The 19478-nt window shown below is 37.1% G+C and overlaps 1 protein-coding gene across 1 annotated transcript; it reads left to right on the top strand.

Annotated features, from left to right (window-relative positions):
- The first annotated feature begins 746 nt into the window (after positions 1-746).
- Positions 747-18447, top strand: LOC108788186 (purpurin-like). The gene is made up of 7 exons (XM_018557919.1): positions 747-751; positions 8035-8040; positions 9717-9834; positions 13036-13172; positions 15651-15763; positions 16191-16403; positions 18193-18447. Exons 3-7 carry the CDS (start codon positions 9718-9720, stop codon positions 18201-18203), a joined length of 591 nt encoding a protein of 196 aa, XP_018413421.1. The 5' UTR covers positions 747-751; positions 8035-8040; position 9717; the 3' UTR covers positions 18204-18447.
- The last annotated feature ends 1031 nt before the right edge of the window (positions 18448-19478 follow it).

The raw sequence follows: 19478 nt of genomic DNA, 5'->3' as shown, positions 1-19478 counted from the left end.
CAAACTGAATGGTAGCTTGCAGTGCCAAGCTGCGGTAAACAAAGCTAGCAGGGTCTTGTCCTGTATTAAGAAGGGGATGTATTGCAGGGACAAGTCTATAATTGTTCCTCTATATAGATCGTTGGTTCGGCCACATCTGGAGTACGCTGTCCAGTTTTGGTCGCCGGTACTGAGAAGGGATGTCCTTGAACTGGAGAGAGTCCAGCGGAGGGCAACAAAACTAATTAGGGGAATGGAGGACCAGAGCTATGAGACAAGGCTTCTGACCTTAAACATGTTTACGCTGGAATTAAGGAGATTAAGGGGGATATGATTTTCATGTACAAGATGTTCAATGGTGACAGCAACATTGGCAACAAACTGTTTGAGATTAACTCCATTACAAAGACTAGAGGCCACCACCTAAAGTTGGTGGAGAAAAAATTCCAGCACAATGGGCGAAGAGGGTTCTTTACAGTAAGAGCGGTTAAGGTCTGGAACTCACTGCCATCGGCAGTGATTTCAGCCAAGAGTGTAGATTTGTTCAAGAAACATTTGTAAAATTTCTTGAGGTACTGTAATATCCAGGGATACCAGTATCCCTAAGAATGGGATGATGTGTGGACCTATATGGGTTAGACTTGATGGACATATGTCTTTATTCAACCCCAAATACTATGTAACTATGTAACGTGCGAATTGTGGCCGTCAGCGACTAGTCAATGTTAGGGCAGAACGAAGAGTGGCAAGACTGGTACAAGACAACAGAAGGGTAACAGTGCAGTGTCAGATTCCTCGCATCACCTTTCAACATCTTGTGAAGTCACGAGGCGGCCCAACAAAGTCATCTCATGGCCCAACGAAGTACTGATAGGGTGGTCATAATAATCTAGCCACTCAGTGTATATGTTCACCGAGCTCACTTATGGTAAAGCCGTGTTCACTTTGAATACCTAATCCTGTGCAAGGGAAACTGAAAGAAAACAGGATTTTTTCTTACCCCTTATTGGATGATTAGAATGTTCACCCTATTCACTTATCTAAATTATCACTGCCTACTCCATTAATACATCAACACCTCCCCCTTCCCAGTATGCCGGAACTCCACTATTATGCAGGAAACCCAGTAGTTGCTTATCAGCAAATGATGCAAATCGAATCAGGGTCCCTTACCCTTAAGTGTCCTATAGTTGTTTATTTTTGTAAACCTCTTTCAACCCCTGCAGAAGAGTCCTATGTTAAGCGGTATGTTGCAGAGAAAGATTTGCAATGTTCTGTATGAGACCAGCAGTATCTCTACAGCGGTCTGACATGTGTGAATCTTTCTGATTGCATCGTTGTAGATCTGAATCAGCAGGAGGGCGGTCAGTCTAGAGTAGAGAACGCTGCATTCACATATAGTAGGTTTACAACAGCTACTATGCACAGGTGCTGTAAGATGGGATAGCAAAATCAATGGCATGGTTAACTTTCATTTTTATTCAAAGGTAATTAGTGGTGGGTGTAATTGTGCTTTCCTTCTTGTAATGTTAAAAAGAAAATTTCATTGAACAGGTCCCAATTAAAGAAACGCACCTCTGCTCAGTTATCTTCGTTTTTATTGCTCTTTGATACTAAATCACTCTGACAGCAGTACACAGCTTTGTACATCCTTTCCCTTCTGATTGACAGTCAACATAAACATTCCTTCAAACAGCCCTCAGTCAGCACAGAATGCAGCATTTCTATATTGAGAATGCAATTGTCAGATATTTATTTCCATGACACATTTTTGGACTATTATGGCCTTGTTTAATAACCATCTGTATTCCTAGGTCCTATTGCATTTGTAGTTAGTTTAGAACTAAAAGTGTATCTAAAGCAAAAATATTTTTGCACTGGATAGAGTAGGAACTGGGTAAAACACCTGACAAGGTTCCTTTTTTTGTGTGCCATTGGTGAGATTTACCTTAGCTTCCTGTTTCAAGACACAGCAGTACGTGAGAGGAGATCTCTCCACAGTAAAGTAGGGTACACATGGTACAAATTTAATAACCCAAGAATGTAGAGGTCAGAAGTATGTAACCAAAAGATTGCAGGGGTTATGATTGCTTAAAGCACAGGGTTCAGGGGCCAGGAGTTTGCAATGCACAGAATGCAGCGGTCAGGAGTACGTAACACAAGAGCCCAGTAGTCATTAGTGTGTGATGTACAGAGTGCAGGTGGTCAGAGGTATGTAATGCATGAAGTGAATGTAAATGGAGTGCTTAACATACAGAGTGCAAGGATCAGGAGTGCTTAACACACATTGTGCAGGAGTCAGTGGTACAATAACGCACAGTGTCACAACTCTAAAACAAAAAAAACTGCATGCTGAGGTGGAGTTGGGGGCTGGGACACCCTGCAAGATAACCAGGGCGCATGCCCCCCGTTACCTGGCGCTAGCAACATCTATGATGACCTGATAACCTGCAGTGCAAGAATCTTTCTGATGCTGCTTTATTCATTCTGAGGAATTGTGCTTTGTGGCTTTGTCTGCTGCTTTTTAATCAGTACCCCATTAGCCAACAAGTGGGCTGCTCCTCATTACGCAGAGATACAATGCAGAACAAGTCAATAATGGGAAACATTGAGATGCAAGTAACCTACAGGTAATACTGGTGACTAGTCATTTGTCCTCTCCTTACCTTTTTGCACAGCTACCACAGTATAGGCCCTCTATGTTTTCGCCTCATGCATATAGCATGAATGCACACCTAGAGGTTTATCCAAACAAACAGTGGTTCCCAAATGGGACACAGCTAGTAATAAACGCATTTTTCAGTGGAATGGTCAGAACCTCTGTCAGTTTTCCTGTTGGGGAGCTTTGTCCCAGTGATAGAAGCTCAGAGAGACAGTAAGCGATAAGAAATCTAAACTTTGGACACAGCAACCAAAGTACATTTTTAATTGATTGGGGAAGGGTTATGAGGTTTTAATTGCTGTATGTGCCTTCATATCCTGGTGACCCTTTCCCCACATGTCTCGTCCTAGTGTTACAGGGATAAAGTGTGAGAAATTACCTATTATTAATTTAAAAAAAACAATTTTACCAAATGGCATTCATTTTTAATATGCAATATATCAAATACTTAAAATAATATTTATTGATATATGTACTGTATAATAACTATATTAAATAGTGCAGCAAGCAAAAGAGTGCTACATTTTCAAAGATACTTTCTTTGGTGAAATAGCAAAGTGTTGTCGTCTCTCCGCTTGAGCAGGTTTCGTCTCCGAGGGGTAATATTTAGAATATATTCAGCTCTTGTTGTTTTTGACATGATCTTACATGTCTTTTGTGACAGATCACACTAGGGTTTCAGGTCATCAAAAAGTAGCAATGTTCACTGATGTCGCTAAGTGAAGCTAAATCCAGCTAAGCCAAAAAGGGCAGCAAGGCTTTATCACAAGCTGCATATGGGAAGAGATTTTGTTATCCCTTTCCACATTACTCGGCAACACTACCAGGTTCAGCAAAAAATCTATGATTAAAAGACTTACATTCATTCACAATTTCCATTTAAGTGTACCTGCCTATAGTCAGTTTAAGGCAAATGCACTGATATAAGGATAAATATGTACCCTTAGGTTGTTCCTAGACCACCCTTTACGCCCTCAATCCAAGGGTGTTCATTTAGGGCCTATTCACACTATCGCATTCAACATACATAAATTGTTGGTGCAATGCGGTGCCATTCATTTTGAATGGCATCCCAATACACCTTGTTCACAGACATGTTGCAGCAAAGAAAGTGCATTGCAGTGTGCTGTCAGAAATGTAATATGCGCCTTTTTGGTGCATTTAGCAGCTCATAAAATGAATGGGCTGCCTCAAGGCAACATAAATTAATGTGCGTTACCGCAGCACAATAGTGTGAATGGGCTCTTATAGAAATATAAACCTCAGCTCCTTAAGTTGCACTTGAATTTCACATGGTATAGCATGATGGATAAGTATCTGCTTGTATTTCTCACTGAGGACACCATTGATCCTGACCAAATCTCCAACTCCATTGGCAGACATGCAGCCCCAGACTTGCAAGGAACCTCCACCATGCTTCACTGCTGCTGCAGACGCTCATTACTGCACCGCTCTCCAGCCCTTCGGTGAACAATCTGCCTCCTGCTACAGCCAAATATTCCAAACTTTGACATCAGTGCATAGTTGAGTCTCTTAGCCTTGTTTCCATGTCGTCGTCGGTATGGCTTTTTGGCTGCAAGGCCGCTGAAAAATGCCAGCAGGTTTTTCAGCATTTTCTTGCACCTGCCAAATTTTTATATATATATATATACATATACACATATATATACACACAGTCGTGGTCATAAGTTTACATACCCTGGCAGAATTTATGATTTCCTGGCCATTTTTCAGAGAATATGAATTATAACATGAAAACTGTCACTCATGGGTAGTGTTTGGCTCAATCCATTTATTATCAATCAACTGTGTTTACTCTTTTCCAATCATAATCATGGATGAGATTATTAAAAAAAAACTTCATGCCTAATAAAGGTGAATAATAAACTGTGAACCATTAAATATAAATCCTGTCCTAATGTCCTAATCGTGGATAAAATGTGAAATTTCTTTAGTGAGTCAAAATTATATATTCATAAATCGATGTGAGACCATGAAACATCCCAGTGGAAAATGTAACAAAGATTCAAATAGTGAAGAAAATTGTTATACAAAAATATGTGACATATATTATTGGACACAAAGGGGGTGATTTACTAACCTAAACACACGCACGCACCAGGTGCGTGTGATTTTCACACACAAAGCGTATTTATCAACCAAAAAGTCTCTAAAAGCATATTTCCACTAATGCCATATATGGAAAAATCATGCACATGATGCATATATAATGCTGCTTCACAGTTTAGACAAAAATGGTTAGCTCATGCATTTACATTCCTGCATTCATCAACGCAAGCAACACAACATAGAGCTAATTTACACAACATCACCTTGCAAATTCATGCAGGGCTTTGCACAACACACCTGCTGGGTGTGTACACACTACAAAGGTGTTTAGATTCCACCCATAGATCATGCTGGGAGGGAACACACTACAGAGGTGTATACATGTTCGTGGTGTGTTTATAAGGTTAGTAAATCAACCCCAAAGTAACCAAATAAATCAACATGAAACACAGTGATGTTTTTCTTTCAAAATCCCAATAATGATGTGACAATGAATTGTGAGATAAGTGAAATGCTAAGTAACTTGAATAATAAAAAATAGTGAGTAAAATTCTTCTTAATCTAAGTCTTCCGATCAGCAGTCCCCCCAGGTAGTTAATACTCACCAGAACCAGTGAGTATATACGATCATTCAGAGAGAGTCTAAACCTCCGATCACCCCGTTCAGTGTTCTCAAGCTTCCCCCAGCAGTAGGACAGATACTGACAGGCGTTCCTCCCTGCAGTGTCGCCACAGTCCCGGCTCTGTGTGTGTTGTAAAGTAGTCACTGCTCAAAACCCCCTTATTGTGATGGATTATACATTCAATATAAATTAGCTAACTAAACATGAGATTGTAGTCCATCACAGGAGCGAGCTTGGAGCGGTGGCTACTTTACAACACACACAGGGACCATGGAGAACAAAAGTAGCCCCCCTCCAGAAGGAAGGACAGTGTCAGCACCAATTCAGAGATGATTTGAGGATCTACAGCTGAGTGATACACAAATAAGATACATTTTCGTTAATAGTTAAGGTACTTGAATTCATTTTTAGGATTTAACTCCTGAGTTTAGTGTCACTTTAAATACTGCATTGCCTATGTCATTACCTACACATAGACCACTTGATCCATTTCATTTATTTACAATGTATATGTAAATATATATTCAGTTTTAGATGCCAAAGCCAAAAGATTCTGTTGGAACTAGTCTGCACTACTACACTACAATACAGTATCCGTGTACACTCCAGTAAAGCAATACAGCCCATTCCAAGACCTACCCCAGCTTGTCACTGGACATTAAAACCATAGCAGTACGTCAATGAGCTAATAAGACATACTCTTCCCTCCTATAAGCACGTTAACACTGTTAGATTAACCGGTTCAGAGTGCCGAAGCGATTACAGTAGGCTGATATAAGAGTCAGACACATATCCTAACTTTATGTAATATAATGGGATTTTTTTTAACTGAGTACAGTATTGTATTATATAATGTCTCTTTAATATCTGTATGAAGTTCAGCTTTCAGTGAGCTTGCAAACTTGACATTAAAGCTGAACTGAACCCAATGATTTACCACTCCCCCGCCCCCCTCCACCCCACCCCTCCACAAAAAAGCTTGTTAGAAATGTTCAATAAATGTTATTAAATACTCTATCAAACATACCAATGTTGTTTTCTGCAGTGTTTTAATTCACTTTCTGCCTGCTAGCGCAAGCATAGTGTATGCTACATTCAAGGCATGCCTCTATTAATAAAAGGTCAGAGTTCACATGTGCAGGACCATGGCAAGTGCAGATCTAAATAGAGGCTAAGATGGCACCATCCTCAGCGGATAGGAGGGTTAAGTACCATTTTAAGGTTCTAATATCATTAATTCGTCTTAGAGATGTACGGAATCATGTGACCAATTATAGCAGAGAATAAAAAATATGATCTTGGAAAGCAATGTGTGAGTATTTTACCCAGCTAGGTCAAATACCTGTATAGCACTCAATCTCATTACAGCCTCTTGGAACTGTAAGAGGTAGGATACATTTCTAGCCACCTAAGACATTTAAAATGTGTTTTATAAAATATATTTTCAATAATATTTAACAAAGAGAAGATAATAAAAAGACCTTTAGTTTTGTTTTTTTATATACAACATATTATATTATTATTATTATACAGGATTTAAATAGCGCCAACAGTTTGTGCAGCGCTTTACATTATAAGGAAGACATTACAATTACAATACAAATCAAGATAAGATGGAAGACATTAAAATTACAATACAAATCAAGACAAGATGGTAAGGAGGGCTATAAAATATCCAGTAAAATATGTGGATGTTAATTAAAGTGTATGTATAGCTAAACCTGTGTTTGAGTTTTGAATAGAAGAAGAAAATATGCCATGTCAAGTTATTTTCTGCTGTATGTGTACCATCGGAGAGGTTTCCCAATACTTCTTGTCCTGGAGACACAATGAGGAATTAGAAGAAATCTCCCCAAAATGGGGAATTACCCTCTTAGATAGCTGCTCCTGAAACATGTGTCTCGCTAAAATAAGATTTGCCCTCACCTCTTGTCCTAAAATGTTGTTTGTGATAATGGTCACCTGTACTAATTGAGGAGTAAATCTACTACAGAGGCACAGACATCAATCAAAACTTAAAAGGAGGGTATAACCATTTCCCACTTCATCCAAGACAAAAAAAAAATGCCTTTAACATACACTTTGGGTTCCAGGATTGGACTGTACAGTAATATCTAATTTTATATAACTAGAAATAGTAGTGAGTTTGGAGTATAAATTAGTAGATGGGTGGGCAGCCTGCCAACAATACAGGTGGGTATTGGCTAGAGTATGTTTATAACAGTTATATTTTTTAAATAGATTGGACAAAGTATTTAAAATTAAGAACGCACAGTTGAAAGCTTAACCATAATCTCCCTTCCCCCATACTCCTCTTCTCTCTTAGAGAAGAATCACTTTTAAGCAAACATAACATTTAGTAAAATAAAATCCACTTGTTAGGCCATCATGAAGCACAGGCCTTGTGACCATCAGCTCTTTTTCCATCCGCATGCACAGGTGAGCCATGTGCAGCACTGGTAAGCGTGGTCATTCGTCATCCCTTTCAACTCTGTTTTCTTCCGCAATTAGACGAGCACACATCAGAGAAAAGGATTATGCACAGATTTTATGTAATGGATTAACAAACATAAGCTTCTTACCGTCCTCTATGGACCCAAATAACCACTTAGGTAGTCTGTGGGCTTATTACTTAAAGCAGACATACTTAAATAAGAAGAAAGAGATGGTCATTTGAATCTGTAAGGAGAGTCAGATAAGAGTCAGGTAAGTTGTTTCTGCTGAAAGTTTTAGTTCAAAATAGACATTCGTTAGAATGATGTTATGTTTCTAAATAAATGTAAATGCAATGATTGTATTAAGAATTGAATCAGAGTTTACATTTGGCTAGACTAGAGCTTCTAAGCTACTGATAAAATCAAATAATTAGGTATGATTTTATTTATTAACATAGATTTATTGGAACATTGTACATTGAAAGCATGGAAGTATCCCATGAGAGAAATGTAAAAGTGGAAAGTATACAAGCATTTTGCATTGAAAATTATATTGCTTATCATGTTATGTCACTGTATGCGTCCTGCTGCACAAAGGTTTCATGGCTGGTCATTTTAATAAGAACTAACCAAAAGGAATGAAGAGAACATATATCATACAGCATCGTTGGCAGAGCCATGCCTCTCATGAGGCGGCTTTCTCAGGTGGCACTTAGGGAGGCACTGAGATGGAAGTATCCAGAGATCACTCCATCCTCAGTGCAGCTTAGTAATACAGAGTCTGGTTAAACCACAGATTCAGCAGTACTGAGCTCCCTGCCCTACTGTGTGTGACAGGCACAGTGATTTGGAGCTCTGCTCATTAAAACTGAGCCTTATCAGCTTCAGCACAGTAAGATTATTGCCTGTGTTGCCCTTTTTTTGCCACGTAGAGGGGTAAATCGCACCCAGAACGCCGCCTCTGATGGCAAATAACCTGGGGCACCCCCATAGTGGTTGTGGTTGATTCACTAAAGGAGTAGAGAATGTTTACTTTTAGCAAAGTGAATGCCCAATACATTTAGTGGATATGGTGTTGTTATGTTGACTTTAAATACCCAATCATGCGCCAGGGCAAAAAAATACAAAACCCAATTTTGCCTGCACATGATCTGATGATTAAGTGAAAGCTGTTCAACCTTATTCACTGAGATAGGTGAACACGAACTTCTCTAGTATTTAATTTGTATCCTAAAATAGGCACTGAAGTAGGCACTGTTTTGAATTATTAGTATTCGAGAATTGGAGGTATCCTATGTGCTCAAACAGCAATCTCTATACAAGAAATAAAGCAATTGCCTATGGCACCACCTCAATTAACCATAGTTTTCTGGTAAACACAGTTCATGGATCTGCATCAGATACCCTGGCAGTTAGCGCTAATATAGCAACTGAAAGCAGAAAAAGCTCTGATTTCTTCTTTATCTGCATGATGTAAGATTGTAGTAATGTTTTCATTAGCATTAGGTCTTTATCAAGCCAAAACTGTTTTCATTACTTCATTACATAATGATTTTTAAATATTCATGACTTTTGAACTGTGTTCTGCAACACAATACATTAGTGTAATATAAAAATAATTGTAATGCTGTCATGTAGCTGTAAGAACATACTATACATATAGAATATAATGTAGATGTTTTTCTATATATTTTACTGTTATTTTGGTTATCTACAGTAGTTAACAGATATGGAACACCAAAGTGTTAAAGCACCTATATGAAATGTTACCTATGTGTGCAGTGTAAATGCCAATAGTTACAGGTTTACATCAAGATGTTAAAAGCAATGTTATGTACACAATGTTATAAATAATCATAAAAGTAATGTTGTGTACACAATGTTATAAATGTCATAAAGTAATGTTAGATAAATAATATACCTATATCTTGTGGTTTTTTTTTCTAGAATGAAGTGTTTCAAGTATTTCTTCCTTGCTGTACTTATCACCATTTGTGAGCATTGTAGAGCCCAGTCCTGCGTGATAGATAATTTTAAAGTGAAGGATGACTTTGAATTAAAAAGGGTAAGATGTTTTCATTAAAACTGTTAGCGCTATATAAATCCTGTAAAATAATTAAAAGTAAGATCACTAAGAGATGATGTGTTAAATACATATAAGGAGTATTTAAGAAGTAATATATATGCTGGTAATGTAAGCCCTTCAATTTACCTGATGTGAACATTTATTCATATATGTTGGCACAGAAATAAGAACCATGTCAGATTAGCAATCTGACATTCTACACCTTTGAGTGAAAAGGCTAACTGTGCCTACTCACAACTAAACTAAGCATAGACTTAAATGAGGATTGCTCCCCATGGCACATGAGGAAATGTATTCCCAAAAACACTACATGCAGCAATTTCAAAAGTACATCACTGCCCTCCATGTTTGAGTGATGGGGGAGACCCCTCTCCATTGAAGTCTAAGCTAAGCTAATGCAGGTATCAGATTGCATGTGTGCTATCATCCAGAACAGGCCAGTCCACTAAAAACTTTTCTCAGGTTTTGTTAGATATGAATGAAAGAGACAAAGAGGGATTTGAGTAGAGCTATTGCAAGTTAAAGTGACACTAAACTCAGGAGTTAACTCATAAAAATGCATTTAAGTACCCTAACTATTAACAAAAATGTAATTTATTTGTCTATCACTCGGCCGTACAGCCTCAAATCATCTCTGAATTAATGCCGACACTGTCCTTCTTTCTAAATTCAAAGATGATTTGAGGATCTACAGCCATGTCATTCAAAAATAAGCTACATTAATCTTTTTTCTCTAAAAGCTAAAGCTAAAAGTGGTCACCTGGCATACATTGTCACTGTCACTAAGTGCCACACTTAGTGACAGCGACATACTTTGAACATCACTGTCATAAGGGGATTAAATAAAAAAAATAAAAAATAAAACAAATCTGCAGCTCAGCTGCAGATTTTCATTGTAATGGGTTAATTTTTATATTAATGATAGTATAAAAATATATTTAAATATATAATTTTTATTTGTTATATTTCTTTTTAAACTTTATTTTTTTACACTTTTCACTATTTAAAAAAAAAATTGTTTACATTTTTTTTAATTTATTTAATTATATCAAGCAATCATTGTGAATTAATCTCACCATTACTGCTTGATAATGTAATTACTTTTTGGTTATTATTAGGCTGCTTCAAACTTAAAGGAGAACTATGGGGTTAAGGCTTTTCCCCATAGTTCTCCTTAGGGTAACGGGAGGACACAAACTAGCGTTCTCCCGTCACCCTAGGCTCAGTATACCGCGAGCTGTAGCTCGCGGTATACTGAGACGCCGCAGCTGAAGCGGATCCCGACAATTGTGCCGGGATCCGCCCAGCTGCGTGACTGACAGCTGGCTCTGCCTATCTAGAGGCTGAGCCAGCGGTACCCGCCCCCCTCCCCGTAAACCTTTTCTGATTGTTCCCAGAATGATCAGAAACCTGCAACATTGTTTCAGGAATAGAAACATGTAAGTGAACGTTTCTGTTGCTTAAAGTTTCGGGGGGAAAAGCCCGTATACATCGGGATTTCCAGATCTATACCAGCTGTCAGTGATGGCAAGAGCTGTAAATGCTGCTCTGCTCTCACTGTCAGACACCTGATTCCTGAAAGGGATCGGGTGTCTGAAAAAGCTTAACTCTTTCATTAATGGATGTCTCAATACTGAGGCATCCATTAATGAACGGTAACCACTGATTCTCAGCGGTTACCAGCATTACAGAGCCCCAAATAGCTGATCACTTTATGAGTACGTGAGCAGTCATTTGGGCACTTCGTGGCGGGACGTACAGTGTACGTCTCCCGTCACGAAGGGGTTAAATACTACAATATGCATCTGTTTGTGAGCTGAGAATGTCAGCTTTTATGCTCAATGGGGCTTAAAAGTTTGAGTTTCTATATAAAAGTCGCATATAATAATGGAACATTTTACATATTTGCAGCAGAAATGCAGCTTTATGACTACGACAGTTTGGTTTAGGTAAGAAGTGACTGTTTGAAGGCAACATAAGTTCAGCGAACCTCTCACAGTTCACCCACTTGTATGTAAATCATGTGATGCAAAGTGATAAAAGGATTGCCTTTGTGGTCTACAGATTCTCTCATTTAATTTAATTGATTAATATACATTATTAATATACTATAATACTATAGCTCTCCAATCTCTTCCTGAGAAAGTTTGGAGAACCATAATATATCTTGGGTAGTTCACTGGTACTTTGAGAGCAGAGTGGCTCCCCCACTCCAGCTTTCCCAAGCTGGGTATCCTTTGATCAACCTTAGGGCCTCTGCCCACAGGCTTTGTTGTACAAATGCAGTGTACTTTTAGCTTGTGACAAATTCTGATTGAACTCAAAAGCATTGCAGGTGCAATTGACCTACTTTATCATATACTTGTATTCGGAAATAAGTAGTTCTAAAGCAAACAAAAGCCTCTCAACACTGGCCCTTCGTTTGTTTAATTGTGCCCTACTTTGTATTCTTTCTCTTTCACATTTTTTGCCCTTCACTCCTCCCATTTTTCTGGTTTTACATATTTATACAAGGTCATGAGCAGGTTTTCCTTGCATTTTACCTTAGCACTTTTCAGTGTACTCTATAATACTATATTGTTTTTATTTACTTTTTTTAGTTATTCATATAATTTATCAGCATGTTTATACATTATGAGGAATTCTATATTTTTTATAAGGCAAGCACATCATCTATTGCTACATCTCAGTTCTCAGCTGTGCTATCTATATACCTTTCTGACCCCTAATGAGATAACTTTGACCTGCAAGGGTGCAAAATATTTGTACTATGTAACCTAACCATAGTAGTAAGCTATCACTTGCGGGAGCAATCATACAGGTAGGATGATAAATACTGAAGAAAGATGGAGTCTGCTACAGAAAAAAGGGGTGACAAACAGACCAACCAATGTTGTCTGAGGGCTTAGGACAACCCTTTCTGTTATGTTTATAGGGATGCAAAATTGTAAACATGGCATTTTTCCAAGGCAGGTTTATACAGTTATGCAAAATTGAAGACAATGAAAAGCAATGTACTGTTCGAAAAACAGCCCAAGTGAATTTAGTAATGCTCTGTTTGTTAAAAAAATAGTTGTTAGCAGAAGAACAAACAGGTGGAGTTCATGATTTGTTTTTATTGAAATACTTATGTATTCTAAATATTAGGGGTGGCTATTGACACTTTCCATTCATTTCTAGTATGCAGGAAAATGGTACGCCATTGGGAAAAAGGACCCTGAAGGCTTGTTCCTGCAAGACAATATCTCTGCTGAATACACAATAGATGAGGATGGCACAATGACTGCATCATCCAAAGGCAGAGTTAAACTTTTTGGGTAAGTTATACTACTTATTTGGCCCATATATTAGAATGTTTTTAGAATAATGAAAATCCAAGCAAAAATGTTGTTTCCAATTTTGGTTAGAACAGGGAAGGGTTGGACTTTCTGTATGATTTTTATAGCTGTCTGTTACCTTATTGTAGAGATTCCCTCTCCAACTGCTGGCCCGGTAATTGCTGGGTCAGCATGTGAATGAATATTTACATTTACAGTTGTCAGAGGGGAAATCTTTCAACAGGAATATGTATTCCAATGACAACTTTAACAGGTAGGGTTTCCCCCCACTTCTTGATGTGTCTCCAGCACAGAATGTAAAGAAAGTCTTACACATTGAAGGAAATCTCACACCAAGTAGAGTAAGCACTCAACTCTAACCAAAAGCTGGGAACCTTTAATGGAGGAAAGAGGCAGTTGTGTTTATTCTTTTTTCGTCTTCCTTTCTCGTGTATTAAAGGTTTGCCTCTCCTGGATGGAGTTGACTCCCCCTGCCAGTTTGTGATATATTGTTCCAAAAACTGTATCCACATATTATGTTCTAGCCAAACCAGCATTTTATATTCTTTCATACCTGATGGACTATGCTTCATGTATTTTTCACTTTATTGATAATAAAAACCTTAAAGTTTGAACTCTCCACCATTCTATCTAAAAGTAGAAAAGAAAGGTTTTGATCGGTGCTCCACTTTAACTTCGTTGATACCACTCAATGAGTTCACATGATCCCATAATACAATTCAACAAATGTGGATGTTGATCGTACAATTATATTTTTGTATTAGTGTATTCAAAGGTTGGGAGGCTTGTTAATCTTGTAATATATTGTTAGTTGTTTACATTTGCTCAGCGGCTTATCAAACATCACGTTTCTTGCAGGGGACTTTCTTTAACAGCAATCTAGCTACAGTGGAACAGAGAGATATATAAGGGGGCACAAATTGTTTGCTACGCCATATCGTGTTCATAAGCAGTTTGCAATTTTGAAGCAAGCTTTGAAAAACCTTTTGCAAGCAAAGCAGAACTTTTTAACATGATCTGTGACAAAGGACAATACCAGTTCTAAGGCATTAATATATAACCTATTCAATGTTACTGCAAGTAAATCGAATGCAACACAGCGTTTATGTCACCCAGCATTCAGAAACTGGCTGCATTGGAACACCTTTGTTTGCTTTACACATGTAATCATGTCTGGGAGAAGTTTAATTTTTTTAATTATCTTTACACTAGATTTGAAGTTAAAGTGAGCACATGTTCACTTCACTTCATTTCACTTACATTACTTTAGTAAACAACTCCCTAAAAGTGGCTAAATATTGCCAATTTCATATTGATTCAATCATTGCCAGCAAGGTATGAGTAAAAGAACCGAGCCTTGTAAGGCTTTCTTAGTTGGGAAAAATAACTGTAATAAGTAATTAGAACAGTGTAATGTGTAATAACACACAATGATTTTCCATGAATAGCTGTGCTTTCTATTGAGGAGCAAATAGTTAACCTTGTTCACTGATTTATTGGCTCAGAGAGTCAGAGAATATGTCACAGCCAGGTCACCAGAGCTTTACTTGCTTGAGGATGGGCACAAGCTATCTTTTCAGCGAGGCTATGGCACTCTAAAGATACCCATAGATAAGAGATCACTTGCCTGATGTAGCCACATTTTCCATCATGTAAACTGAATGAATGAATAAATAGATTTTTCTCTAGTGAAAAGGAACACTTTCATGATGGGTGTAAAGGGTAAGATGAGCTGGGAAATTAAAGAAATTTAGAAGTGGGCATTTCCAATTGCTACATAACTTTGAGGTGTGATTCAAATGTTAGATTTGGGTAAATATTTGGGTATGTATTCCTCAGCAATTCTACAATAGGAATTTGGATGTTTTGTAATTTAATGGAAAATATAATACAGATATTGCATAAAACAGATATGTGTTGAGAGATTAAAAAAAATATGAATGCACAGCAAAAGATAAGCTATCACCATTCAGAGTTCTAACACTTCTGAAACAGTCACATGCTTTATTTTTTATAATTATTATTAGAATATATATATCTATAGATAGATAGATAGATAGATAGATAGATATATCTATCTATCTATCTATCTATCTATCTATCTATCTATCTATCTATCTATCTATCTATCTATAATCGTTTTTATAACCGACTATAAAATCTTTGTCAGACTCTTTTCTTTATTGCTTAATTTTTTTAAATGGTCATTTTTTTAAACTGGATATTTCACCTGATTCCCATGTAAATATGAATACTTTTAGGAAACCTCTCCAGATATATATGTGTACCATCATTGCTGCAACGTGTACAGCCTATGTACTGTATATCAGGTACAAGTTTCTGTTAGGTGTACCAGCAGATAAAGTGGTGCTCATTAGGAAATAAACTGCATGTTAAATCATTTTGTTTTATTTAATGCATTAAACAATTACCATTATGGGTATAATCTTTTTACAGGTTCTGGCTCATCTGTGCTGATATGGCTGCACAGTACTCGATACCAGATACAACCACACCAGCTAAAATGTACATGACTTACCAAGGTTTGGCTAGCTACTTATCAAGTGGAGGTAAGCTGAAGTTACCTGGGTTCGCCTAAGTTATTATACAATATTGTACAACGTTATGTATTTATGTAAGAGGACCTGTGATACAACCATTTCTTGCTACTAATATTTGCACATTGCTAGGCTCACTGGGGTATATATTGTGGGATTCTGTATTTACAATTTTTTAATTATTAAACAGATCTTTTTATAAGGTTACAACAATTATTTGAATGTGTTGATTTATGATAAATGTAAAAATAATTTTCTAAAATGGGAAACATTTGCCAAACTACAGCTAGGGGCAGACTTTGCTACTGACCTAAACCTATACCAGAAAAATAACTGCTGGAAACAGTGTGGGCAACACATCCACATTCCTCTGTACTTGCTTTTAAAAATGCGTTCCAACATATGTAGACGTTCATTAGCAATGTTTGTGTTTCTGCAGGAGACAACTACTGGGTCATTGACACTGACTACGATAACTATGCAATCACCTATTCCTGCCGTACTCTCCATGAAGATGGAACATGTAATGATGGCTATTCCATAATATTCTCACGCAATCCACGTGGATTTACTCCAGCTATTACAAGGCTTATACGCCAAAAACAGGAGGAAATCTGCATGGCTGGACAATTTCAGCCTGTCCTTCAATCGGGTATGTTAACAATTTCATATTCTGTAAAACTGTACAGCAATGGTGTTCAACTACAAATTTAAAGGTGCTGCTGCTTTTAAAGTAGAAAAGGAAACTGTAGCCTTTTTACAGTATAAGCACAGTGTACACATACACACACATTGTACATATATATAAACAGCTACCTGGTGTGTGTGTGTGTTTAGGTTAGTAAATCACCCCCATAGTCTTTTGTTTCCATTAATTGTCTGCTCCTGAATTGTGGTCTGTATTTAGACCTCAACATCTGTAGTTTGGAAGCCCTGCATTGCAATCTCAGACATACTGATGAAAAACATTGCAGTGGGAAATGCTGTGAATGAATAAAGGAGCCCTTTAGGCCTAACCAGTTCACATTTGTGCTGCAAAGTGGGTATACGCTCTCACCAAATGAATGGACCAATAGGTTCATCATTATACAGCTTATGAACAGCACGTGACTTACATTGTGTGCTACACAGTCAGAGCCTTGGTGCTCCATCCCTATCCAACCCTGTGGTAGCATCCTTTCAACAACATGACATACACTATTTTAAGGGTAACATACTAGTGTATTTTTATAGAGAAGAAAAACAAACAGTCAATTACACATAGTACCTAAATTAGTCATCTTTAAATTAGTCATCTTTAATTTTCTGGATTGCCGTGTACAAATAAAATGCAAAAATGGATTAGTAACTATGGGTTGTTTCAGTTTTCACACCATATCTACTCTTTGTATTGCCTAACTTAATAATTCAAAAAGTAAAATATTTGACAGTACCACTAGAGGTGGAGGCAGAAACCTATGGATGTCCAGATAGCCCAGCTACAGCGTTTCTGCAATAAACCAGGGGGATAATGCAGTTGATTAAAGCTCTACACCATTCTGAGAATGCACTTGTAAGCAGTTGGTGTCTGATGGGCAATGCAAGTACATACAGCACAAATGGGATTGCTTTGATGTGCCTATTGCAACCTTATCAATGTAATTTGAAGGGGGGAGCTGTTACCTTTATTAGCACTCGAGTCTGCCTTAATCCATCTCTGGTAACTACACTTTGCTGTACGTATGCTGCATAATGTACACAAGATGAGTATGTACAGTTGTATATGAAACGATAGAAAAAAAAAATGGGAAAAAGTGCTGAATGTTTAGATGCATATACACGAGGGGCGGCTGAAAAGTTCTGAGCCTGAGGTACCTTCAATCGTGATAATTGCTTGTCCAGTTTATTACTAGCTGAGTACCTACCGGTAGGTATATAAGGAAAGTTTTAAATAATTAGCGTCATTACACTCTGAGTAATTGAACAGTGAACCTTTTAAGAAAAGTGAGGCAACTCATTGTGGAGTGTTTTTACAAAACAACACGCCAGTTCACACTGCGCAGGTTTCGAGGTATTCCTTAAGAGAAACTATTTCTTATTAAGTAATTTGAAGAAAGAGTTGAGGGGGCAAAGCTTTCAGGATGAGAAGATGAAAGCTGGGGTAAAGGAGCATTTTAATAGTAAAGATCAAACTTATTTTCTTACTGCTCAGAAAAAAATTGAAAAGTGACTACATAGAAAAATAATTTTTATCGAAATTTAATTTTGATTTTTAATACCTTAGGCTCAGAACTTACTCCCTCGTATGTTGTTTAATGTACCCCTAAGTGTCTGCTAGTGACAAGAAAAGTACACTTTTAGCCAATTATGCCGCCAATGTGTCTGTTTATTTTGATTAAGTGTATTGCTTTTAATGTTTTTCTTTCAATTAAATCCTATAATATTTCTGTTTTTGTTGCCAGGAGCCTGCTAATGTTGTCAAGAACTTTTTCTTTCTCTCGGGTATGGAAAGAACCAGTCCATCTTGAAAGAATTACCTAAAGAAATGCACAACTTTTTTGCATCGCTAAGATTATTTTCAGAGTGCAATTATGTGTTTAACTGTTATTTAGATACAAATTATTTTTGGTTCATGTCATGTGCTTCCTTTAAACATTCTGTTTTTAGGTTTTATTATGCAACCAGATTTTGTTGAAATAGATAATTTATTAAGTATGAACAAGAATAAACAATTTTTGTATTATTGTGACAATTCTTATGGATTTATTCCAATATGTATTGTATGCAAATAAAATGTGTTATTAGAAAATGCTATTAGTGAACAGTACTTGGGTAAAAAAAGGCTGAGGTCTGGTAAGAAAAGTACTGGACTAGTAATAAAAAACCATAAACATGGTTATTCAAATCATCATTCTAGAACTTGACAGCTCCAAACCATATGAGCGTTTATGTAACTGTTTACATCCATACAGCCATAAAAACATAATGAAATCTTTCCGCAATAATATGCTGAGGAATATTAAACATTTTAAATATAGCTGAAACAGGTGTCCACACAAAACTATATTATTACTTAATTTCCTTGTTATTTTATGATGCAGCCCACTATTGGTACTATGAGCATAGATACGCAAAAGTACTGGTGTGAGATATTTGGGACAGAATGCTCCTAAATATAATGTGCAACTTCTGCAAGCTAGCCTAACAGTATACTCACTAGTATAACTGAAAATAGGTACCGCCAATAATGGTGGTTCCTAGTGGATTGGCTAGACACGTTTTGTGGTGCTATCCATGATCCACACACTTCACATGTTTACTGATAAAATCTCAGCTTGCGAATGTATGTGCAGAGCTTATATAGCATCCTCCATGTATTTGATGGTTTAACAGACCTATGTTCTCATTATAAGGCACTGTAAAAAGGCTTAGTTTATGATCATATAACAGAACTGGAACTTGCATGCTAATAAGAACTGAAACAATTAACAGTTTCCTCTTTCAAAAAAGAAGGATACAATTGATTCATGCAGTATATAACTATCTTGAATATGCTGAATGATATGTGTGCTAATTAATTAAATGAAAACCACATTTAAAGCAGTGTTTCATTTCCCAGCACTTATAGAAAATGCTGTCAAATATGAACAATTCAGCTTAGAAATAACTCACCAATGAATATTGACTGAACAAAAACTCAAGTTCAAGTCTGTCCCCCCAAGATAGTTAATTCCCCCAAATTTGAGAA

The sequence above is a fragment of the Nanorana parkeri genome, unplaced genomic scaffold (genome assembly GCF_000935625.1).
Source record: "Nanorana parkeri isolate BGI_ZX_2015 unplaced genomic scaffold, ASM93562v1 scaffold310, whole genome shotgun sequence".
Lineage (NCBI taxonomy): Eukaryota > Metazoa > Chordata > Amphibia > Anura > Dicroglossidae > Nanorana > Nanorana parkeri.
The sequence above is the reverse complement of the archived record's forward strand: the minus strand, read 5'-3'. Positions and strand labels throughout refer to the sequence as shown.